The following is a 27254-nucleotide window of genomic DNA, read 5'->3' as shown; positions in this document are numbered from 1 at the left end:
CGCTTAGTCACAGAAAAAACAAACAAACGTGAAACTCTATTAGGAGCTGCGCCTTGTCAAAATAAATCAAAACCTATATGACTGGACCATGTGGGAATTTAATTTGAAAGGACAGACACAGGAAGTGACCACGCTCAGCAATCAGACAGGAGTCACATTAATTTCCAGGGCTGGTACCTGCAGTTATTCCACAGGCTAGTTAATAACATGTCGGGCAGGAAATCCAAAGTGTGGGATCATTTTGAGAAGGTGAAGGACGAACCCAAGGTGATATGTAAACTCATCTTCATTGGTCGACTACAAACATGACGTATCATCTGACACATGGAAGCAGCTACATGCCCATTAGCCACTTAGCACAATCATTACTGCTTTGCCGACTGCGTCATTAACAGGCGGCTCACTCAGTGTGTGACGTGCACTTGTAGATAAAATATAGGCCTATATTAATGAAGGTTCATTAGTACGGTTTTGTATTTCTCTGTAATGTAGCACAGTGTTAACAACTTTACTGATACTATTCTTTCTCACTCCTTCAACTCAAACCATCGTGTTGCCCCGCCCAAAATATATCATTTAATAATTAAATTAACATCATAAACATGCAGTGACGACTACTGGTTGACTCAGAAAATTCTTAGTCGGGGGCAGGCCCTAATTATTATGCAAACTATGGTATTGTTGGGAAGTATTCCTTTAGGATACTTACAATTTTACTGTAGACAGCAGTGCCATAGGTCCTGGTTTAAATCGTTGCAACTTAAGCATCATAACAATGCTCCTACCTGCTCTATATGGACTGTGGAATTCCTCACTTTGGATTCCTTTTTTAGGAGAAACAGGAAAAAAAGGAAATAAATAACTTGTCCACAGAATCAGGCTTTAATTTATTCTGATAATACAGTGCATTTATATGTAACAGGCATTTAATGTGGCGGCTGGAGCAGATAAGATCTTAAAACCAGCAGAAACAAATTATGCAAAATACAAATTATATTATAGAAACAGATTAGTCCTAAGAAGATACAGTTGTTAGAAAATACATGAAAATACCAGCGTTTTACTGATAACAAATTCTGCTATAGTGAAGACATTTGTTTGTGAGAATCCATCCTATTGTCAAGTATTTGTGTTTGCATTGTTTGTCTTGTCACAAACAAATAGGGTAAATGTAGCAAAAATATATGCTTTTTCTGTTGGTGAGTGGACTTCACGAGTGAGTTCATAAGATGAAGTGACTCTGAAGTTGACAGCTGTCTTCTTCTATTGTGTCATTCTCTTCAGGGGTCACATCAACCTGACAATGCTGGGAGCCATGCAGGTGTCAAAACATGGAGACCTAGCCAACTGGATGATCCCAGTAAGTTTGGTTTTGATGACACACATCTATTACCTTTGTTCCAAATTCATTCATTCATTCATTCATTCATTCATTCATTCATTCATTCATTTCTGCCCTGTCTGCTGGGGGTCAACACACTAACATCGGTACAATAGGCATGCTTCAACTGCTGCTTCGTGAAGCTTATAATCGTCTGTTTTTGAGTTCATGTCAGAGGGTTGTGTAATATTTTACTGGTAAACATGTTGTGTCCTTGTGTCTACATAGTTCTGCTTTTTTGTACTCAGTCTTTATCTCACAGGTCAGAAACTCTGAATGTTTCAGTAGTGTTAAATACTTGAGTTTTTTTTATTTTTATTTTATCACCCAGAACATTTTAATATTTATGTGACTGTCAGCCAATAATGCACTTGACTTAAGGCTTTACAGTCGTGAAGATCAAGTTTTTAAACTCGTTGATACATCCATATGTTCTTTTTATATGCTATGAGACATACCGAGTAAAATAAGTGGTCAACACCATGGCTGAGTAGTTCTGCCTTGGAACTGCAGCTTACCAACGATAGGAAGGTTTACATTAGCAGCACATCATTAGCTGCTTGATAATGTAGTCAAGCTGAAGGCTAATGATATCAATCCAGTAAGGCTGCCCCCTGACTCAGAATTTTCCTTGTCGACCAATGGTCATCATTTAGGGCCATTAGTCGACTAGTCGCCCACATGTTTACGATATTGATCTAATTATTAAATGATATATTTTGGGCGGGGCAACACAATGGTTTGAGTTGAAGGTGTGAGAAAGAATAGTATCAGTAACATTGTTAACACTGTGCTACATTACAGAGAAATACAAAACCGTACTAATGAACCTTCATTAATATAGGCCTATATTTTATCTACAAGTGCACGTCACACACTGAGTGAGCCGCCTGTTAATGACGCTGTCTGCAAAGCAGTAATGATTGTGCTAAGTGGCTAATGGGCATGTAGCTACTCCATGTTTCAGATGACACGTCATGTTTGTAGTCGACCAATGAAGATGAGTTTACATATCACCTTGGGTTCGTTCTTCACCTTCTCAAAATGATCCCACACTTTGGATTTCCTGCCTGACATGTTATTAACTAGCCTGTGGAATAACCACAAGTACCAGCCCTGGAAATTAACCTGACTCCTGTCTGACTGCTGAGCGTGACCACTTCCTGTGTCTGTCCTTTCAAATTAAATTCTCACATGGTCCAGTCATATAAGTTTGATTTATTTTGACAAGGCGCAGCTCCTAATAGAGTTTCACGTTTGTTTGTGTTTTGTTTTTCTGCGATGAAGTGACCAATGAAATCTTGCCAACTAATGACCTTTCTGGATAGAGATAGAGATGGGGACTAATTTTCATATTAATTGATCCACCCAAACTAAATGAAGCAAAGGTATACACTTGCATCTAGGCCATTTTAAGGCATTTTTTTGATTGAAAGAAAACTTTAAATATGTAATTTTAATGAACACCCGTGAATTTTTAGGAGTTAATGCCCGGACAGGAACTTTTAGGAGAATTCTGTTCATTATTTCTGATTTGTCTGTCATATAAAATTGGTCAAAATTCTTCCCTAAAGTGGAAAGTTACATCTTTAAATTGCTTGTTTGGTTCGACCATCAGCCCAAAACCCAGAGATATTTAGTTTGGTGGTATATTATCCAGCCTTAGACAGTTTAGACTGATGTTTATTTTATGCACGGTGACCTTCAGCATTACTCATAAAGAGAGATGTCTTGGCTGAAACCAGTGCTGCCTTCAAATGGGGTTGTGTTTACTGCGTTCTGGAGAAGAGTCCATATGACTGCTTCCCTCTTGTGGTATTCACAATCTCTTTGCTGACATTTTAAGAAATTGTGGATGACATGGAAGTTCATTTTCTGGTGGATGATAAGTTGATATTTTGTAATTCAGTCATATAGGGTTGTTCTTAGTAATCTCATGTCTGAGGAATGAATTCAAATTTGAATGAATTCGTAATTGGAATTCGTAGTCATATGTCTGTTCATATTTCCCACAGCTTTGTGTTTTTCCTCTGTCCTTTGCATTTCCTGAATTATGTTACCCACTCGGGTACTAAATTGTTAGCCTCGGTGGCTTCTTTTGGCATCCATGTTGCCGTTGCCTAGCAGCGGTCTCCTCACAACTTAACCATTTGAACAACAAGTATATATTGTGTACACTACTTCCCATGCTGTAACCGCCAGCTTATGAGTACCATTAGAAGGCAGCACGATTCACAAAGGTGCACCCTCGGTTGTTGTTATTCAAGAGCACAGAGATATGCTCGTCACGGGACAGAGGGGAAAAGGGTTGTTTGTGAGCGCCGCAGATTAATTGGTGGTCGACATTATTGCCGGATTTTGCATCAGGTCAATTGGTCTTAAGTCCACATCGGCCACAGTCATCCTCTGTGATTACTAAGGTCAAGAACCCATTAAAAGACTGCTCACAATGTGGGAGGGCTCAGCCAGAAATGCCCCCTGGCAAGCAGCTGTTTCTGCTCGACTGAAGTGTACATGCAAGGTTGCTTCAGCCAGAGCAACATTTTATAGATGCGTCTCCTCTGAGCAGCCAAGTGGATGCAGAGTGTTGAAGATGTTTACAAGTGGAGACCTTAAGAATAAAACACTTAAAGTTAAAAGTGATATTTTTAAAGCAGCACTGTGCAGAAGAATACTGTTGTTGTTGATGACCGCTAAATTTCACAGTGTTATTTATTTTCTGTTTACCTCTCCAGTTGTACTTGTTTGTCCATGGTAATTGCTAATTAACTGGTGCTTGATTAAACACGTGCAGATATTGAAGGCCTGCAGTGGAGCTGTTATTTAGAAGCAGGGAGTTTATCTTGTTTGGCCATTCTAGTGTCGGACAGTTTGAACAGCAGAATAATGCAGCAGCACAGACACAAATACTGCTGTCCTCACCTACACATTCAATCTTCATTATCCCCTCTTTTGAAAGGATTGATGAAGAGAATTACATTTCCCACCTTCTAGGATAATGAAAATTATTCACTATCCAAAGATGGGTACATAGCGTGAAATTGGAAATGTTTTACGTAGGAGTCGGGGACGCAGTACTCTCAACGTGATTATGTTGATTTTGAACGCTTTAAATATGCAAAATGCAGATGAACATTTTCCAGTTGAGGGCTTTGAAATGCTTTTACATCTCTACCCAGCCTGAAACATCTGGGAAAACAATAGATGGAGAGAATGGGGTAATAGAATAAAGGATGGCATTTTGGATTTAGTGTGCTATTTTATCATTTCGCTGCTGGAGCTTTATCAAGCTGTCTTAAAGGTAGGGGTCTCGCAGACCCTGATGTTTCCTGTCATGAGTACCTCCTCGCAGATTTCTCAGCCACATGCTGTTTTTTAAAATGAGAACCAAATTTGACTTTTACTGATTTTGACTGCCTGAGCAGCGCTACTTGAGTCTTCACTCAGGGAATCTACAGATTCAGGGAATCTACAGGTCAGCTCAAATACAGCTGTGAATTTTATAAAACACAGTTCATTTTGATGGGTGTTGACTTTAAAGCAAGAAAACAAGCGCTACGTCAGAAATATATTCCAAAACCCTGGAGGCTCAGTATAACTGCAGCTCAAGTGCTGCAATAGCTCGAGCTACTGACTATTAAAATGCCGTTCCTCGCTCAAGTGCTCATGATAAAGCCTGATGGCAGTTTTAATGAAGGAGCTGCTCGAGAGCATAGTGTCTTTTTTTTTTTTTTTTTCTCTCCAAACGTCAGTCTCTTTCCTGCTGTATTAGAAACAAATGTACCTGGACACAGCGGCTCATCATTATACACGTCATATTTGGTATTCATAGTAGCACAAACTGTTAGTGGCTGTTTGTGTAAAATTTTAAATGTTTAGTTTTTGCTCTCCCATGTATGTGACGAGTGTAGATTACACCATATTCACAAGTTACACACTGTAAATAGTTATGTTTCCCAGTTACTTCGTGACCATTGTCCTCCTGTCAGTCCCGTCTCTCCCTCTGATTCTTGTCATTAGTTGTCTGGGTAACGAAGGCCTGTAGCAGGCAGTCGCTATGTTATTAAATAGAGAGCCATTTGTATCAGACAGCGGAGATTGTCAGAGAATTTGTGGGGGAGAGAAAGGAAGCCAGTTGGTAAGTGGGAACACTTGGATTGTGAAGGGGGTCATTTTCTGTGGTGTTTCTGTCACTGACTGGAAAGTGAACACTTGCGCATCAAATGAGGAAATTGTATTCTGTTGTCATGGCAACACACAAAAAAATATCAAGCAAACCCCCAAGCCTAGTAAGACAAATACAGTGTTAGTCAAAGTATATGTTTGCCATGATGCTTTTCTCATTGATAAGTGCCACAGCAGCATTTGGATCTCCAGTCCACCGCTGTATGTCATCAAACAATCTACTTTTGAATGAGTCCTTTTGACTGATAATTACTGCGGCCCTGTGAGCTCAGTGCACTGCAGATAGACACAACACAATATGAAGAAACATCTTCACTAACTTGACAACACGTGCAGCATTTAAAGAACATTCACCAGCTTGACGACGTACAAACATCAATTTGATGACACGAAAACATTAATTTGACACATGCAGAATTCAGAAAATGCGCTGCAAGGGACTCACAACAGAAACTTGTGTCCAAGGGACACTAAAAAGTGTTGCACATAAGCAACAGCCAAGTTAGGTTAACAGCAGATCTGCAGTAATATGAATCATGTGATCACACATTCATTTATTTGTGGCAGCCTGCCATGGTAAAAACATCTGCCGCCACAAGTAGATTTTCTATTTTAGGAGCACTATGGGAATATATAACCATTTGCTTATTGATAGCACCACACTGTTGGAGCGCAGAGAGCACTGAGGGCAGAGACAAAGCAGCAGAATGTCAGGTGTATTGGCAGTGAAACTTTACCATTCATTCTGCTGGGTCTAAAAGTTTACATTCACCCGCAGCAGCTGCTTGTCTCATCCATTGATCTAATCTGATCAGCTATGAACAGATCGACAGATCAATAATGCACCCCATGAGTCACAAACTGCTGCTGAGAGCTCTGCCCCTCCTGTGTTCACGGACCCACAAAAACCTCTGAATTTAGAGTCGGGACACAGAATGACACAGAGGAGCACACAGGCATTTAAAAGGAAAAAAGGAAAAAGAAGTTTGCTGTCGTCTTCCCCGTCGTCACCTACAGCCACACGTACACTCTTTTTCTGTGGGAAACACTGATGTTAAAATAAGCTTTTTTTTAAAAGCATATAGTGTGGTTTTCCAACACCATTTGACATGTTAAGTTTTATTACTTTATAAAGCAGGATTTATACTTGTGCGTCAGCTCTATGCGGAGCCTATGCCGTAGCCTACACATGTGGTCTACGCAGTTGTAAGCATTTATACTAGTGTGGTGGTGTGTCTGTATCATTCTGCAGTTACACCTCCAAAACACCAGTCTGCAGCAGGAATTCTGTGAAGTGCTGTAAAGTTTAGTTGATTCAAGACATGCCCAAAACACACATTAAACATGGCTTAATAGAGACACTTTCAAACACAAGTACACAAATTGGCTTCACTATAACTCGCAGCACTTTTCCCCCACAAATACAACATGCTAATGTTTTTAGCACAAGTCTGTGGCATTTTACATTGTATAAATTAGCCTAGCAGCTAATGGATTTTCCTCTCCTCATATGAAGTCACGGACAACAGCAACATTTAACAAAGGTAACGTTACAAAATTAGACTCCATTACAACTCACAAGCTATACAGATAAAACAACTGTCTTATACTAAACATGTTTTCCAAACAAATACAACATGCTAATGTTTTTAGCACAAGCCTATGGCATTTTACATTGTATAAATTAGCCTAGGCTTTATTGTCTTCACAGTTTATTGTTTCTTATTTGTGAAATGAAAGTAAATAAAAGCTTTGTTTCCACCGAGGGAAAAGGATTCAGCTTACAAAAATAGACAGGAGGTCTGCATCGCTGCGACATGTAGTTACACTTCTTGGGAGGTGCACATCAGGCTACGGTGTAGGGTATGGCACAGGCTCTGTCGACACAGAGCCTACACCGTAGGTACGGTGTGTACATTCAACGCAGAAATATTAATCCCTCTTAAATCAAAACCATGGCCAGAGCAAGCATGTCCCAGCTGTGTACATCACATTTAAGTGTCCCCTGGAAACAGTTTCCATTGTGTTGTGAGTATCTTCAGTGCTTAGCCTAAATGCTGTGCATGTATCGTGAAATTGTTTTCTTGTGTCATCAAGTTGTTTTCTCCTCAAGTTGATGTTCTTGCTAGTGGTCAAGTAGAGTTTTTCGTGTGTCGTTAAATTGATGAATGTTTTCTGAATAGTGCGCATGTGTCATCAAGTTGGTGAAGATGTTTCTTCATTTGTATGTGTGGTGTCTGTTTGCAGTGCATAGAGCTCTCAGAGCCACCGTAGATAATGAACAAAAAGAATTTAAGTTTTCTAAATGTTCCCTCTCTGCATAAGACATAGGCACTCCGTGCAAAAAAGTCAGACTTTTAATTGCTACATTTGTTGCCCCATTTTCCTGGAGAGATGGACCAACAGTGTTATGTATACAGAAAACCACAGTATGAAAGCATGCTTACTCTTATAAATGCTATAAATAACCCTAGTTGTGTGGCACACTGAGAAAACCTTTTTGGTTGAGTGGGACTGACTGTCATTGTCTCTCAGCTCACATGTTATGATAGATGTCATCTTAGCGGAGCTTTAACTTGAGAAGTCTTGTGTTATCTGGGTTCTGCACCAGTGATACTGCCTCCTGCAGTCCCCCACATTATCTCTCACTGTTAAAGCCATTATATGAATGGATGTTCTTAAACGCCTTTTTAATTAGCATATGTGTAGGCTACTGTATATGCACCTCTGGCAGGGATTCATTTCAGAGAAATAGTTCAAAAAGCCAGTGAAAAAGTAAAATAGATGTTTTGTGGGAAATAAAAGTAACAGCAGTGGAAACAAGTGCAAGGAGGTTTTCTCATTACTGGTGTTAATGTGAAGCAGTGAAATAAAGGACCACAAAATTAACAGTGAAGTGCCTTTGTTGTCACGGAGGGTATTTTGCACATCTGAATAGAATGAGGTCTTCTGTAATACGTTATGCAACAGTACAACAGTTCTCCCAGAACAGTATGTATGAATGTGTCCCTATGATTGTATTTCAGCAACTGTTGCAATGTAGAAGGGAGATGTCTCACAGGGTATCTTCATCTTTGTGTGTGTTGTAGCTAATGACGTGTCTAGATACTGTCAGGTGTTGTAGTTCCCCACAGTGCTGAGATTCCAGCAGGCAAATGGACACAATCAGAGTGGCGAGGAAATTAAAAAACCTGTGGGGCTTCAGACGGACCAACAAGGTTAATATCATCAAAGCTGTGTTAATTAAATAGCTAAATTACCCAGGCGACTTAGACAGGAGATATTTCTCTCTGGGTATATTGTTCTGACAATCTATTCACTCTGTTTGTCAGTGCCCTGCTGCAGGTTGTGCTGGTCGAAAGCCAGACTCTGCGGCAACCTCCAACAGTCTCCACAAAACTATCCATTTGGCAAAATAGGAGTCTTTTAATCTGGTTTAACTCCAATATTAAGAGGCAAGCAATCGAGAAAGGTCCGATTTTTGGCACAGTCGCAGGTGAGCAGCTTTACAGAAGCCTAGCAACCAAGCCTAGTCAGACAAAACACGTCTCATATACAGCCAGGCCAGCCAGAAGTTGAATAAAATCACTTTAACGAGCAGAATGGAAGGTTATTAGCTCATCCCATCGTGCCATTTCATAAACTTGTCCTTCGTCACACGCCCACAGATCATGATAAGTTTTGCTGTATGGTACAGCTTAGATCAAAGTGCTTTCAGATAACCACATGCAAAGCTTTAAATCAAAGACGAGCAAATGCCAGTCTTCCCAGCAATATAGGTCATGGACAATACTCCACGAGCAGCAGAGCCCACGCCTCTCTATCTCCACAGCGATGTTATTTTATATTTCTAGATACGACGAGGTCATAAATATCAGTGAGACATTTGACCACATGCATACACGAGCTGAATTGTTGTTCCTGTATGCTTGGCTGCTGTCACCGCAGCGCAGCACAGGCACTGTGGCTGCATCATTTCATTTCAAAGCTTGCATTCATTCAAAAAGTAATGGCCTATAACAATTCCTGTCACTCATTGCCTGCAATTCCAGTTGCCAAAAAACACACAGACATTTCATTTTTTACAGCAAACAGCCGTTCCAGTAAAAGTTTCATCGCCCCTGCAGCAAAACATGATTTTTGTAATTTCCATTTAAATGCTCATTATTGTTTTGACTTTTTTATTGATCAAAACCAGACTTGTGTTTCAACACGGATGTTTAATTTTAAAAGCAGATGCCCTCTGTGATTAACTGCAGCCTAGTTGCTGGGTGGAGTACATTAGCAGCTGTAAATCCAGACCTGCTACTATCAGGTCAGACAGCTTTATCCCTCCAGGGCCTGTGCACACACCACCTAGCCCTTCGACTGTCACAAAGTGCATTAACATTGATCATGTAAAAAGGACACTGTTTCTGTCTGAGGATGGATCATCTTAAGACTCACTGTGCTCTGGATGAAACACTAACAGGAAAAAAAGGGTGAAGAGATTTAGCTTGAAGGTTAAAAATGTAAATTAAAATTATTTTAATAACATATTTTAGTGAGTTTATTCGAGGATGTTAGGTCAGGCCACTTTTAGATGGCGTTCTTGAAGATAATAGAATTAAATGAAATTAAATGCAGCCTCTCCCATGTCCTCAGTCTATGCTTTTACCTACTTCCTCCCCTCCATCTCCCCTTCTCTCAGCCTTCCTTCCACTCTCTGTTGATATCTTCCCCGCCCAGCTGGCCTCCCCGGAGGCAGACAGTATCCCTACCACACTTGGCATATATATCCTCTGGTTATCGAGCAGAGAGCAAAGCAGGCTCTTCACATGATTGATGAGCAAATGGGATTTTAATTCAGTTACTCAGCCGTCACCCTGTGGCCATATCTGCATGTCAGCCTTCCTTATTTGGAAACCTTCTTTATTGGGAACAATGAGGGACCAGAAGACGATTTTTCACCCGGCTGGCAGTTCTGTCATTGTGATGATCTCTCAGATTGCTTTTTTCTTTATAGTATTTTTCCTTTTTAAATAAAAACCCACTGTGAGTTAAATTTTTAATGAAAACATGTATGTATTTTCTTTACTCATTGAATTGTAACAACAAAGCTTTAGTGCACTGGCACAGCAGCATTCAGACATGGTTTAAAGCTCCTACTTTAACCATATTATCTCAGCAACTCATTTAAAAGATGAAGACAAGTGAACACTGGCTGCTGTTGTGAAGGGATGCCTCCTGAAGTTTGCTTCAGTGCAGATGCTTTGCCGCTTGCTCTGTGCCCTGCTCACATTTCTCTGCAATTGTCATCCTTTTCCCTGCCGAAATAAGAGACAGTGGTCCCCAGATATTTGCAGATTGCTAGGGTTGTGATCTATAAAAGAATCTGTGCGCTATGATCATATTTTTCGACACTTTTTATTCTGTCTTTAGTACAGTGCTATTGTTGTCTGCTAGCAGCAAGCCTTTCACAGTTACTGACTGAGAGTTTGTATGGTTAGTCTAGGTTTTACACTCCCAGCTATTTTCCTTTTAAGATGCAGCCGTGGATGGTTTTTATAGAGAAGGTCTAATCACAGTGTCGTTATTGCTCTCAAAATGGTACTAAATTCATCTCTATACTGAGTGCTTTACAATAAGGGCAGTATAAGCACTGAGCACCTCGCATGAAAATAGACAGAATGAAAAAAAAGGACTTTTAAAACAGTTTTAAACATGGATTTACTCATTCATAAAATCAGAATTGTAAAACTATAAACCATAAGATCAAGTAAGATTTAAAAGAGTTGCAGCTTTCTTTTAAAAATATTTAGCGAGCTAGCTTCCCTGATATCTATAGGTAGTGTGTTCCAAAGCTTTGGGGCGTAACTGACAAAGGCTGCATCCCTGATCTTCTTCCGACCTCCAACAAACCAGCAACAGATGAACACAGTGTTACTGGAAGCAAATGGTTAACAAGGGAGTTAGCAACGTAGCTTGGTCCCAGCCCATGTAGGGCTTTGTATACAAGGAGGACGACCTTAAAATCAACTCTGAATGTAACAGGAAGCCAGTGCAGAGCAGAGCCAGTGCAGCTCAGCAGACCGGCCTGATCGATGTGCTCTCTCCTCTTGGTTCTGGTTAATAGCCGAGCTGCAGAGTTTTGAATGAGTGTCTCTGTTTGGGTTTTTTGGGAGGCCAGTGAACAGTAGTCAAGTCGGCTTGAAATAAAGGCATGAATGAATTTCTCTGCATCTTTTTCATCTAGAAATGGTCACATCTTAGTTTTCTGTGTTTTCTAAGGTGGAAAAATTATGCATTTGTCACCTTTTTAATGGGACTTGAAGCTTAGATCTGAATCAAGGATCACACCAAGACTTGTAACCTCGGATTTAATCCAGGGAGTTTAATTCCCCAGATTTTCATTCATGTATAATCACCTGACAATAAGAATCATGTTTTCGTTACCTTGGAATGAGCCGTTTATATCTACATACAGCGCTGGTCCTCTTCCACGAGTGCGCCATGTTGTTTCTACAGTAGCCCAGATCGGACAAACCAAACACTGGCTCAAGACAGGGCCACTTGTGTTTTCACATTGGCCCAGTACTTCTCCCACAAGCTTGGCACATAGGAGTTGTTATCAGTCTGCAACCTCACTGCGAGATGCCACTAAATCCTACACACTGGACCTTTAATAGCTTAGACCATTAAAAACACCTTCAGAATTCCACAAAAACCATTCGTTTTTAAGCCATTACTCTAACAAGTAATGGTTTGGTCAACTTAATTACAATAAGCACATTTTCTCACTCCCCACTGTTGGTATCTGTTCATGCAGATAGCTTTGGTTTAATTTGCTCAGGTACTAGGATATCTGTCCTTGACATTTCTGCTGGTGCCTCAAAACCAAGGCTGTGAATTAAATTTGACTCGTGGCGTTCACGGCATAGAAAAATGACATTTAAGAATTCAACATACAGCAACATGTCTTTGCAGAAACAGCCTCGCTGCTATTTTGTACAATCCACAGAGCGTGCTGCCGACACTTTTCATTGGAGATAATTCCCATCTAACAACTTTCCACCAGAGGCATGGTGCCTATTAAAAGTTGTGCTAAGTTTTCACCAGATATGTTCACCTTCTTTCTCACTTCTAAATATGTGGTTGAGATTTGAAATTGTTTATAACCTGTGTGCTCCATTCTGCATTTCACCGGTTGTTTGTTAAGCTATGCCACAGTGTGTCTCTGCCTTCCTTTTGTCAATTAAGCTGAAAAGTAAAAGTAACACACAGAAATAATGATAAAAAACTAAAATAGGATCCAGGTTAGAAAAATAAACCATTTTCTTTTAAGATACTGTGGAATTTTTCGGGGGGAGGGTGGATGTCACGGCTTCATTTTATAATCTTTAATTGAAAAACCTTTTGTGGTGTTGCCACTGTGACCTCGCCACGTATTTCTAACACTGAAGATCCATTTTAATCTCTTCCTCCTGCTCGCTGTCTCAGTCTGTGAAGTTTTTCAGGGTCTTACTAGTGCAGGAATGAAATTATTCTTTACCAAGCACAGAGCATCAGAAGATATCCCCACATTGAAGACAAAGAGCCACGTTGCAGCTTTGTAAACTTTTATGTATTTCTGATGCGGGAGGAAATTGTTTTTTGGGAGAGCTATCAACATGAATAGGTGGAGCAGATAAGAAAAAATGTAGTGCTGTCAATCCTGTCCACCTTTCTATATAAGTGCTTTTGTTTGCTGTGTGTTAAACTTGATGGTAATTTTTAAGGCCATAGTTAAGGGCTGTTTAAGATCGGTTTGTTTTATATTGTAAGATGTTCTTGTTATTTTGTCAACTCAATTTTTATCTTCTATTCTCAGGGTAAGATGGTGAAGGGAATGGGAGGAGCCATGGATTTGGTGGCAAGCGCTGGAACCAAGGTGGTGGTCACAATGGAGCACTCAGCTAAGGTGTGTGTATACATGTATGCTTGTATTGGTGTGTGAGAGAGAGCTTTTGCCACGCCTGTTCTAACCAACATTGTCTCTACAAATTACCCCAAAAGACTCATTTCCTTTCTCAGGGATCCAGGTCAAAATTAAATTGGCAATTTTCTTTTCCCATGTTGGTACCCTCCCTCGTGTACCTTTGTATCTGCTTCCTGCGATAATGAGTGTGAGTGTTATGACTGATTAAGGATAATTCTGTTAATGGATTGCTTAATGCCTCTTTACCAGAGAGCGCCAGCTCACCCTGATGAGGTTTTGCACACAAAGCATCTCTTGTTGGTTTGTCTTCAGCTAATTTGGAATACAAGTCTAGAACTGGACTCATTGTATCGGGAACAGCTGATTAGTTCGACTGGTGCTGCAACGAGGGATCAATAACCCCCAGAGGGCTTCTGACAATAGCAGTAGGCACTCCAAATGAATTGGTTTACTTTTGGACAGTCCAAACTGATATGATGCAAGGGCAACGAAACATTCTCTATTCACAGAAGCATGCTGTTTTTTGCTAATGGGAGCCTGTCTGGCGCCCAGCTATATTCCAGATGGTGCAGCAGGTGAGCATAAATTTACTGCCCTGATGTCTGCTCTCATTCATGATGGGGAAGGGGGAGAAGTGTGTGATGTATGATGTGTGGTTCTCAGCCAGCGTCAGAGGCATTCAGATGTGCGCCTTTTCTTTAAGATGACTGGCGGGGAAACTCAGACAGACTCACATGGGATATGTGCTGGATATCCTTCGGGGATACAATGAGCGAACATAACCAGCTGCATCCTTGGATATATTAAAACTGGAGCTGCATCCCTGGAAGTGTTAACACATAGTCTGAAAGTGACTGACCTCTAGTTAAGTTTTAATCTCCCCTTTGTCTTTCAGGGAGGAAAACACAAGATATTGGACAAATGCAGCCTGCCTTTGACAGGGAAGCAGTGTGTGGATCGCATCATCACAGAAAAGGTGCATTTATCTGTTTAATGTAAATATATACAGTATATATAATGTATGCAAATATGTCCACATCATCCTAAATTTATTGGAAGGATGGGTACATGCATGAATGCATGGATGAGCAATTAGTCATGAACTTAGGCTGCTTACTCATAGGTGCTCCATACACGGTGGCAATGAGTAAGCTATGGCTGCACAGTACTCCTGGCCTGCAAAAGAGCTGGATTTGGGGGGTATGAGAGGATTTGTGCAAGCAGTTTATTTAATATTATTCTAATAGACATTTTCTGGGGACATATTGTGTGTATGAGTGTATACCTGTGACTCTGAAGTTCATTCTTTGCTCGTCTCGCATAGCCAGAGCTGTCTCCACACTTCGTTCTAGCGCTTTGCCACTGCTGGAAAAAGATCTGGCTAAGCCCATCATAATTCTTTTCTAAGGAAAAAATGCTCTGGGTTGGTTGTATTTCTTTAAGTCTCAATCCTCTTGGGCTACGCTGTACCCAGGATGCAGTGACGGTGCCCTTGAAAAAATAGTGTCAGCAGAGAACTTGATTGGGCCCTGGCATTAAAATGACTAAATCCCAGCAAAAGAAAACACCACATAAATCATTAAAAGACATTAAAGCATGTAGGTTGCTGACATGGAGGTGCAGTTGTTTTACACAAAGTGCTAAAACAAAAGGTGGAGATAGATTCTAGCTTTGCAGTACTAGTTTCATATCGCAAAGGGGATTTTGAAAATTCTCACAACAGGAAGTGAAGTCCGTCTGAAATAGGTGGCCAGTGGCAGGCTTATACGTGTAGTCTGCATTAGTGGCTCTCAGATGGTGTGATGCCAATCCAGGTGTGCTGTGGGATTTTTTGATAACCACACATTAGCCTATTATTACAATATTCAGCCAGGCCCATACAACAAGTTATGAGTTTTTTGTTTTTTTTTTTTTAAATTGAACCGTATCCGTATGTTGTGCACACCCATTTCCTTATAAAGAGGCAATCTCTATCTAGAAAATGTAATTTAATTTAAAAAAAACTTCCACAGAGAACCTATTGATCGCAGTTTGTGTGTGGGAATCATAAGTGTGTGACACAACAAAAGGCCCTGATTGGCAGCCAGTGTGAGGGATGATAACATTTAGAGGAAGAAAGCTGTGAGTGGGACAATGGATAGCTTAACTGTACAGAGCAAATAACAACAAAGCACCAGCGAAAACGACCTACCACCGAAAGAAAAGAGACAAAAAAACTGTTAGTAGGCAGTTATCACAAAAGCTACCTGTCTTATTTGTCTCATTTTATTGTCTTATGTCGTGATGAGTGATGACACGCGTTATAGAAGCTGTTGTGCACAGATAAAAATACAGGTGTGCCTTGAGATTTTTACTTGCACTTTGCTGTGACAAAAAGTTTGAAACCCACTGCTCTGCATTCTGTGAGTGAGAATAATTATTTGCTATTCATTAACATTCTTGTAAAACATGAATACACTGTATGTACAGTCATGGACATTGTCGGCTTCTTTAGTCTCAAAGACATAAATGATTAAGCCCACAAATAAAGTACAGTATAGTGATCATGCAGTAATTTTTAATTAATTAAAAATATTATAGCATTATGCCTAATTATATAAATGTAGGTCAATACTCTTCCCTTACAGTTCTTACTATCTACACTGAGCTTAAGGCTTTTTCATTTTCTTAAATATTCATTTGCAAATCTTGGTTAATGTGTTTTTAATCTGAGGAATGGCTGCTCACTTTGCAAAATATTACAATTTGCACACCTTTCAGTCAGGAGTTACTGACTGGAACCAGATTGTAATAAGGGAACTGTGGCAGTCAGAGGATTTTGCATTCCTATTTCACCACAGCCAATGAGTTCTCTGGATATGTCAGCAAAAATCGACACACACACAGACAATGAACACAAGTCTCGCATTGAATCTTTATCTCTTAATTACATCTCCCTCACACACACACACACACACACACACACACACACACACACACACACGCAAAGACACAACACTGCAAATGATACATTGGTATGATGCAACAGAGTGACACGGGAAGATGGAAATTAAATTTATTCAATTAACACTAATTCAATCAGTTGATTTCGGTAAGGAGGCCTTATTGATTTTGTTATGGTTTATTAATTTTCATGGTTAGGGTTGGGTTTCCTTTTATTCTGTTGATACTCCCATGCCTGCCATTGATGCTTGTGTCACGATCTGCAGCTGCATGTTTTGGACTCTATTTGAATATTTTTTAAAAGAACCCTGGACGCAACCAACATGCCCTCCGTCGAGCCTGATTTAATATAGGGTGCTTGACACTGTGATAAGAGTCACTCAACGGAAATTACTTTTTTTTTTTAACAGAAGTGTCACTCAAAACTTTCCCTCCTCGTCACGGACTTGGAGAATGCTAGTCACAGCGAGCCTCTCGCACACATCTACCAGAGTTTTGTGTATCCCTGGTGTGAACCATATAGGACCAGATCATTAAAATGGTTGCCAGACAAGAGAAAATACCCAAAGTGCATCTCCTCATCCATGTCCAGGATTGTTGGACCAAAACATACTCACCCTTAAGCTCTTGTTTGATTCAGTTGACGCACTGATCATCTCCTTGTCTTGTTTTCCCTTTGTCTTCTGAGTAGAAGCAAGTTTAAAGTCTCTTCCTCTTCAGTCTATTCACTGATTTCATCAAATCCCTCCATTGTTAAAAAGCTGAAGGATACACAGCAGCACAAATACAGATACCAGTATCCAACTCAGACTTATGCCAGTTGAGTCGGATTTGGCTGTTGGATACGACTGTTCGACTATTCAGATTATCCCCCCCCCCCACATATAGAGTTTAAGAGTTTGAGCAGGCTGTGGCTAGACATTCAGGGTGATAGTGATGTTCACGTAATACAGCAAACAAGCCAAGTTAGCCCTTCAAGCTAATGCATGCCAACTACGCTAATGACAGATGTGGAGTATACAAAAGTTTTTGCCAACACTAGACATCAAACAAAAGCCACAGACTGTGTCATATTAAGTTTCTGTGAGCTGTAGATTCACCGCTTCTAATCAGAAGGAAGAAGATAACGTTATCTCTGAGCGTGACCGAGGAAAGCCTCTCAATCAGACTCACCCTGTACCCAAGAGTAGCGTGAAAGCAAGAATAGCTCACTCTGCTGTTTAATCAGGGGACCGAAACGTCCCCAGAAGTACACCGCATACTGAAATAGCTTGACTCAGTCATTAAACCTGTTAATAAAGGATGGGTAACATTAGGTTTCTGAAAGGGTATTCATGTCACTGTGTGTGACTGTGTCCCAGGCGCAGCAGTAGTCTCATGGTAAACAGAGAGAGCAAGCGGGGCAAGGAGGGGCTGGTGTGCTACAGGCAGCTCTCCAATGAAATGAGATTTTACCATTTTTGAATAGTCTAATTTGCGGTAAAGTTGCACAGAGTTCCAAGGGATGAACTGAATTTGCATTAGCTGTTGTGAACGCTACATCCCGAAATTTCTGGAGGGACTGTGAAACCTTTCGCCAAGGTATAAATTTAAGTGTCAAACACCCTAAGGCTTCACGGAGGAGGTCATCCAGGTACTCTAGAAGCTCCACAGTGGCGGATACAACAGGCCGACTCTAAGCTTCTGGATGTTGCTAGGTAGTCTTGGATGACACACCTCAGTGTTGAGAGTTGGGTACAGGCTGGCAGGTGGGGGTGGTGTTTTCCATGTTTAAAAAAGTGGCACCGCAGGGTTTACTCTCGGAAATCTTACTGCTCAATCTCCCTTGGAAAGCTTATGGAGCTTAGCCTGAGGGCAAATCTCCATCGTCTTCATTTGTGCGTGAAGAGCTCTGTTCCTCTTCTGTTTTTGAATTTCATCAGCTCCCCACAGTTTGAGTTCTGCGTGGTGTGACGGAAGATGGCAGAAACATTCGGTTACAGCCCCCATTTACAATATGCTGTCGTACTTGGTAGCACATATGGTGAAGAGGGGAAAAAGTCTGAGAATGAGCGTAGCTATGGAGGAGCATGGATATCATTTTATCATTCACGTCCCTGTGGGATTATAAATCTAGCCAAATGGGGTTTTAATGACCAACAGTCACAGTTACAGGTAACGCTTATCTTGTCAGAACAGTGCTGAACATTGTCTCATGGTGGATTTTTCTTTTAACACGGGCAATATGCAGACAGAAGACATGAGTACAAGGTTTTAAAAAATGAAGAAAGGTGAAGATGGAGGGCAGAGGGAGTGGAGGGAATATGAAAGTAAAGGCATAAATGCTTATTTGGGAGTACAGAAAAGGTGTGTCGGGAGGTTAAAAAGAAAAATACATCCAGAGAGAGGTTCCAGTAGCTAGTAGAGCGTAGTGCTGATGCAGTTTTTGTGTCCTCTTGTACTTTGGTCAATTCCCTGTAACCCTCCGGTGGTTACTGCCTTTAGAGCTCGCTCATTGAAACATGACTTGTCAGGGGCAAAGTCAGACACTGTGTTCATGGCTTTTTTTTTTTTTCACCCTGTTTTTTTCTGCTCGACTGGCTTTTGTTGTGATTGCGCAACATTTCTCAGCGAGCAGATTTCTGTCAATATTTATAAAGGTTAAAGCTCTCTCTACTGCCCTGCTTGCACCGGCGCCACCTCCTTCTCTCCACCTTCCTCATTTCATCTCCTGCTGTTCCCTCTCCCTCGGTATCCATTAGCACTCCCGTCTTTTATTACATCCCCACATTCTTACGTTCTTTGTCATGACACAGATTCTTACGTTGTATCATCTGTGACCTTTTTTGGTCTTTTTTTTTTCATTTCTATCAATACATATTTTACTCTTATTCCTCTGCTCTCCTTGCTTCTTTTCTTCCATCTACATCCCTCCTCGACTCTATTCCTATCTCTATGCTTTTGATACTGTGCCTGTTGCACTATGAATACAGTTCTCTCCATTTGGCCTTCCATCCTCACAAAACAGGCATTGTCCATTCCTAAATGTTGCTGATTTGAAAACACCCTTCCTTTGACGATGACAGTCTCTCTTTGTGGTTTTGACAGTGGAGCCTGAGCTTTTGAAAAACGCTGACATGTGACAGTCAGCTTGTCAGCCCTCTCGGATATCGCCAAAATACTCTGGAGCTACCTGGCAGCAATGTTCAGAGGCCAACTTTGTGTTACCTCCAGGTCTCGCTGTGAGTGCTTGTTTTGAAAATCAATATTCCGAACCGCACAATAAAGGTGTTGTCATTGACATGTTTTCCTGTTTCTGCTGTCAAAGTATGGTTTTCATATTTGTGGAGTGCTGCTGTTGCCAACCGAAATTGAAAGCCAGGTCAATGACTAATAGTAATGCTCCATTTTGTTGCTATTAAACGCATGTGAATTTCCATAACATCATCAAATATTAAGAGACAGGGAAATGCTCTGTGTGAAGGAACATTTAACAACATGGTGTCATTTTGAAACTGCAGGCAAAAAGGCAGACCACATTGGATGTAGTTTCAGTCTATACTGTATTCACTTAGTTGATATTTGCTCATCACAAACACCTATTCTGTATTTCCTTAGGCGTCATGTCTTAACACCTCTTCCTTCTAATATCCTATCTGAGTGAAGAACTCCATGACGGTACCACAGCAGTGCACCTAGAAAGGGCCCCAAAAGATTTTTCAACACATTTCTTTTTAAGAAGTTTACATGTACTGCATGAAAAACACACTGCTGTTCAAATGGTGTGGCACTGAGACAATGATGTAAGAACCCTTATAGACTCCAGAGTGCATTAAATTAATTTGTTATGCATTATTGATTGGTCAGGGTTGATCAATAAACAATGTGCACACTGTGATTGACCTACAGGAGGTCTTCCAGTACTGTGCTGTCACTGTCAGCCATCTGAATTTATTAACTTCTTTCCTTTAAGAAATCTTAGTGATGAGTCAGAAGAGAAGAATAAAGTTGGGGATAGCAGCAGGAAGAGATGTAGAAAACTTAAAGGAAAGCTCTGGCATGACGTATGCAAGTGTTTTGAGTTAGTCCAAAATGGAGAGCATCATTCAAATTAGGTTGAGCAACAAGTAATGAACGTTATATGTGACTTGAATGTGAGCTTGAATGGTGGTCTGTCTCTATGTGTCAGCCCTGTAGTAGTCTGGCGACCTGTCCAGGGTGTACCCAACCTTTCCCCCAATGGCTCCAGCCCCCCGTGCCCCCAGCAGGATAAGCAGTTACAAAATGAATGAAAGAGTGAATGTTTAAAGGAGAAATTTGCAACATTTTAAATGGATATCCAGTCAGTGTCTGTGGTAAATACAGTCAGCTGAAGCAGTAAATTCCTCAGTGTGTGCTGTACTGACAGAGAAGCTGAGATTTTCTTCTTACACAGCTGTTATTGCAGTGCCTACATGCACCAGGATGCATTGCACCTGCACTGCTGATGCTCAAGCCCCAAATACTCCACAAATCTGGACAGCATGTGAAGGTGGGTGTTTCAGGCATGGCTTGCTTTACAAAAAGTGAAGGCATCTGAAATAACTTACTAACTAAACTGGGAGGGAAAAAAACATACATTCAATTACGCCGGCACTGGAAAAACAACATAAATTCAATAAAATTAAGGTGTTATCAACGACAAACATGCCTTATTCTAAAGTGCCTGAAAGCTGTGTATCACCCCCGCAGGCAAAGCTATTACTTTGTTGGCCAAAACAGCATTAGGTGACAAAAACACACACACTCAGTGATCATCTTCCCTCTCGGCCCTGCTGGCTTTGGTTGTGTTTTCCAGTTTATCTTCACGATCCAGAAGAAGGTCCCCAGTGATTTTCTAACTGGCTGCAGTTCGCCAAACAACCGGCCACTGATGAAAGCACTTCATTCAAACTCGACAGAAACAAAATAAAACCCACTAAAACCGTCACGCTTGGTTAGTTCACTGTTCAAAAATGTGAAATGCTGGCTCTACACACTGTATTTCCCTGCTGACCCTCAGCTTACAATGGAGCAACGGCTCTCAGTCAAAATAAAATGACAGTTATGTACAGTTATGTACAGTTACGTACTCAGCCAACTGTCAAAATATTTGTATAATAGTCCAACCATAGTCTCTGGCACGCCTGTGCCCAAATGAGGAGTACAACTCCCATGCAGAGTGTAACGCACACCCAGGCTCTCTCTGGTTTGTAGTTGGCAACAACATCCAACAAAACGTGCCTCACTGAAATTCATTGCAGCAGAATAATTCAGTTTCTGTTTGCATCAGGTTACAATTTGACCAAGGCACCACCAGTCACTGTTTGATCTCAGCAGCTAAAATTCTGGATGGTCCCCTACCAGCAATCCCTCTTGTATGGCTCAGCTGCAGCCTTGGCCACTTTCCACTTTAATTCTTCAGGCCGGTCAAATAAATGCCCTGCCCGAATATCAAACAATATCAGCAAATACACTGTGAAAGGTATCCTCCTCCATAATCCTCTGCACTTACAATAAATGATGCCATTTTGGTGAACATGCAGCTAGTTTGCAGTGCGAGACAAAGGGGAAGATTTGTTTTTTGGAGCGTCTAGATCACGCCCCCTGGATACCCAGAGGTGGAGGCTAGAAATACAAGCTGAAAAGCATCTAGTTCAGTCAGGAACACCTTAGTCAAAGAAAACTATTTTCATTTGCAGTATTATGTTTGACGGTATGGCTATGTTCTGGGGCCTCTCTGCCTTTCCTCGAGCGTACGCAGAAAGCCTCTCCCACACCCCATATGTGGAAAGCCTAAGGCGGAGAGAGCACACCTCTCTGTCCTTCTGCGTGCCTACATGGAAAGGCTTTTAAGGCAGAGAGGGCAAACCTACCTGCCCTTCTGCGTGCCTACATGGAAAGCCTTTTAAGGCAGAGGGCAAACCTATCTGCCCTTCCATGTGCCTACATGTAAAGCCTAAAGTAGAGAGCGAACCTCCCTGCCCTTCTGCGTGCCTTCATGGAAAGCATAAGGCAGGGAGAGCAGCAGCAGAGACAAACAGAAATGAAATTGATAAGTCAGACACAGCATGAAAAGGAGGAGCTGGGGTGGAGGAGGGTTGCAAAGCAGCTTGCAGAGGAAGCGGCAACAGTCTACGGGCCACAGTTTAAATAGGGCACCCTGAAAGAGATGTGCCAACTGGTTGCATAGAAAGGAATCATGTGATATATCAGCTGACTCCCTTCCATCAATCAGCTGCTCCATCAGTTGATTGGGCTGTTTGAGATCAGCTGGGGTTTGAGATGTAGCTGAGATGTGAGCTGAGCTTGTCATCATGTCCTGCCTGAATTAACGCTATGCTCAAATTTGACACAAAGAGCACTATAAAACATGTTCTGTTATGTCACACTGTACCTCAGATTTGTTTAGATGACGTTAATGTTGAAAAATGGCAAAGTTATCCTTTATCGCCTCATCGGTAGTACTATTTATTAATCAAGATTGTTATAGTGTGAGTTTCCGAGTGTTGGAGATAACAGTCGTGAGTATGTCTACCTTCTTCATGCAATGGAACTAGATGACACTTGGTTTGTTGTGCTCAAAGCACCACAAATACATATAAAAACTCAATAGTAATGTCTCTTTCCAGAAATCATGACCTGATTTCTCAAGATAATCCACAGACCTTGTTGTGAACAGTTTCATGTAGAATATATTTTTGATTTGGGGGGTGAACTGTCCCTTTAAATCTCAAGCAGACTTGAAGATTTTATTGTATTTAATATTTTATGTGGTTCCAAGCAATATATACGGTAAATTTACAGTTTTAAAATTTAATAACATTTGGTTTTTGCCTCCTTTTCAGTTAATGTTTAAAAAGCAAGATCAGATATGAAAGAAAGCGTTGGCCTTCAAACTTGAAAAATGGACACACAATGAGCCACTTTCAGGAGAGGAAATATTTTTTTCTTATATTGCCAGTGTGATTCACCTTGCCTGTGACAGATTTTTGGAGTCCTTGGGGTATGATTTAACCAGTAATATCTTTGAGTGTAGAGCAATAGTATCCTCTGCCACCATGTTTCTCTGACAGTAATGAAGAGAAAAACAATTATCCATGATTGCCGGTAAACATTGATCAGTAAAGGAACCATTTTCAAATCTATAAGGCCTCATGCTGAAACTTCAGTGAGGATATTGCCAGACATTCTTATCACATACAATTGTTAATGATCTCACAGGAAGTTGTGGTAAAATAAAAATGAATTCAGGATGTGGACACAAAACCAATCAGGGCTTAATGTCTCAAGTCAAGTGGCACCTTTTTATTTAGCAACTTACAGACAGCTGAATAAAACACAGCAGCATAACATTTGAGCCTCTTGCTCTTCATAGCCAACAACACTGTGTATAAAATGACTTGTTGGATGTGAGGAAATTATTATTGTGGTGATCACTGGAGGAAACTCCCAGCGGTAGAAAGTGAGATACTAAAAACCTGGTGGCAAACAGTGCCTTTAATAAACCAGATAATGGTTATACTAAATTCATTTTTGCACTGTTTACTATTTTACACGATTAAAATCTCTGCTCCAATTTGTTTCTAAAATGAGAGCAGAAACTGGGGCTGTCCAAACCTGCCAAAAAAAATACTCTTTTCCCTCCACACAGACACATGCACAGATGCTCACACACAGTATAGTCTCACAAACACAGCATCCTCCTTGGCTCTTGATGGCCAGGAGGGATTGTAATTCAAGTGCTGTCCTAAATAGTGATGGGAAACCTGTTGCCTCAGGCGGCGTCTCTGCTGCTTTCCTATATGGCTCGGACCATTTTATGCACTCTGCCGTCATTTCTTTTACTCTTAACCACAGTTCTCCTGTTTACAAGCTTGCAGCATTGTCATTGAAATGATGGATTGGGATCATTTTTTTTGTTCATCTTCTGTGCAGTGTGAGTGAATCAGCTCTGTGGCCCCTGGTGCTTGAGTTGCTGCCATGACAATGGTCTACATAAGTTTTTCAGTATTTTCTCCCCTCAACAGTTAATTAGGGGATTAAGTTTTAAAAAAATAAATTGCCCATTCATTCACAGATGAAGCAGAACAACTCCTGAATTATTCAATCATCATAATGGGCCCAGAAAAGCGTTACCTGTGGCACTTTCCATAATGACAGCAGGGGCAATGACAGCAATTATTACTCCAGCAACCAAATTGAAATGCTTTTATTGTCCTATTGAGACTTTTTGTCTGAACACATCTCAAAATCTGCTTCTTGTAATTGCTGTAATGCATTGACAGGGTAGTGGAGGAGCTTTTGAAGTTTCGTTGTTGGGAGGGTAAAATGTTGATTTTTACTCCCGTCTCTGTCTAAACTATGAAGTGGGCTGAATGGCTTGTTGTTATTGTTTCGTGACATTCAGCCCACTTCTCGCCAGACAACACATGGGGTAGACTAGCAGCTTCTTAATGACTAACTTGCATCAATCTGGTTAATGGTGGTGGTGACTCTGAAGACTGTGAAGAAAGGTGACTCAACAGCTTCACAACAAAAAGGCTGCTTCGCGAGCGGAGGCACAGTTTGTTTTTCAGTAGTAAAGTGTGGATATCAGAAACTAGGTCAGTCGATGGTTGCTTTAAGATTTACTTACCCAGACCATTTTGTGTCAAGGTCCTGTGCATTATACAACAGAGTACGTTAAACTATAAGCTCACATTGACATCATATTGCACCTGCAGTATCTGCGCCTCTATCAACCACTTCTTGCACATTTTAACGAATCTTTAATTTTCCTTAATCACGTGCAACATGTCATGATTAGACAATCATGTCAGTATCCGTGTTACCCATAGACCCCTGCTCCTTGTGACATTCCATCTGTCTTGCTATATTGGAGTGAGATATCTGCCTCCTGTCCCGTCGCTGTGTGTGTGTGGTTCTAATGAGCTGAGAGTCTTGACAGGCTTTGCCTGGATGTGTCTGTGGCTTAGCCCGTCAGTCCCTGCTGAGAGAGGCAACAGAGACCAGCTCAGCTGAGTGTGCATTGCCTGTCCTCACCAAGTATTTTTTGCATCAAAAGGTATAATGATATCAATCCAGATTTAGTTTTAAAGGGGCATTACATAAGCTGTACTGTATGTACACCTACTTAACTTCATATCAGACCTGTGTAGAGAAGCAGCAGTCAGTCAAAGTTGGTATTTCAAATTGAATCTGATGATATTATCAGTTTAAAGATAACCATGGCAATCCTCCGTTCATTCATCCACCCATTATCTGCTGATCCGGTTCATGCTGGCAGCAGGCTTAGCAAGGTATTCCAAACATCCCTCTCCCCAGCAACATTTTCCAGCTTCTCCTTGTGGGATCCCAAGGCGTTCCCTTGCCAGATGAAATATATATTCCTCCAGCGTGTTCTGGGTCTACCCCAGGGCCTCCTTCCAGTTGAACCTCTAACAAGAGGCACTCGGGAGGAATGCTGATCAGATGTCCGAACCACCTCAACTGGCTCCTTTCAAAACAAAGGAGCGGTGCCTCTACACCGAGCTCCCTCTGGATGTCTGAGCTCCTTACAGTATATCTAAGGCAGAGCCCAGCCCATGGCAATCTTAAGATAAAAGCAATTTTCCAACTTTCTGATGGAGGAGGGGAATAACTTCCAGTAGGTACCTGAAAAATCAACAGATTGCTGTCTGCCCTCCTACTGTAAGATCTATCCCAATCTTGCAGCAACCAGTAAATTATCAGAAATGTGCCAACATAAAGTGATCGTTATTCAGTACAGGTACATGAATCCAACAAGAGAAGCCAACTCCAAAATGCATTTGAGACCAGACACATTCAACAGAACAGACCCTATCACTCTGATATACACACAGAAATGACCCATAAGATAACAAGAATTATTTTGGCTCCTAAAAGGTTAATGACATGTCTATTGCATGAAGGTACTCTACAGTGTAATGAATTGTTGAAAACAGAGCATCAGTATTTCTTTGTAAGTAATTATGGTCCTTCAGCTGTCAGTGTAAATGACAGTTTGGGAGAAATCTTTGTGGTAGTAAAAGTTGGAAAGTGCCTTCCTGTCTCTCCTACAGGGGCGATGCCTTTGGCCATAAACAGCATTTCATTATTCTTAGGGATGCTGAAAACTCCAGGGGCCTCATTTATGAATCATGCACACATTTTGTGCCTAAACGACATGCAAGCTCAGCTGTAAGCTCGGGATACAGTTTAGCAATTTGTGCTTGTGAATGTGTGTCTATATTTAGAACAACTCCTCACTGTGCATATGCACAAACTGCTGGCTGTAGTGCTGTTGTAGAAGTGTGGTCACAGGTAAACAGAGACTCGCAATGCAATTTTAAACCGTTTCTGCATAAGTGATTGATGAATGTCAACTGTGGTAGCTGAAGAGATGCTTCACCCTCTACTAATGTTCCTGCACCATGAAAAAAGACAGTGTTTTTAGCTGAGCTTAACGTAAATTTGGGCGTAGGTTGTAGGAATTTTAGTGTGATAAATTATTCCTAGAACAAGGAAATACTGTTAACGGTGGCATTTGATAAACACTGAGCTCCCTTACTTCCTCCTTGATGCTTGCAGTGCTTGTAAGTATCTTGTCCCTCTTCTCTTGTGCTACATCAGAGAGCAACTGCAGCAACACGTGCAGATCTCCAGTATAACTATTGTGGATCCAACAGATCTGTTATTGACATTTAACTTGAATCATTCTGCATTAATGAAATTTCACTCTTCAGCTCCATTCTTCTTCATTGAATTGATTCTTCTTTTATGTTTCAA

General features: G+C 41.0%; 1 protein-coding gene across 1 annotated transcript in view; it reads left to right on the top strand.

The window, feature by feature from the left end:
• The window catches only part of oxct1a (3-oxoacid CoA transferase 1a), a 60447-nt gene that overhangs the window by 31279 nt on the left and 1914 nt on the right, over nucleotides 1-27254 (top strand). Inside the window, exons 13-15 of the mRNA XM_049578329.1 lie at nucleotides 1285-1360; nucleotides 13416-13505; nucleotides 14419-14499. Coding sequence (XP_049434286.1) covers nucleotides 1285-1360; nucleotides 13416-13505; nucleotides 14419-14499 — 247 coding nt within the window. The remainder of the gene's footprint in view (nucleotides 1-1284; nucleotides 1361-13415; nucleotides 13506-14418; nucleotides 14500-27254) is intronic.

This window comes from Epinephelus fuscoguttatus, linkage group LG6, assembly GCF_011397635.1.
Source record: "Epinephelus fuscoguttatus linkage group LG6, E.fuscoguttatus.final_Chr_v1".
NCBI lineage: Eukaryota > Metazoa > Chordata > Actinopteri > Perciformes > Serranidae > Epinephelus > Epinephelus fuscoguttatus.
This window is presented reverse-complemented; position numbering and strand designations above follow the sequence as displayed.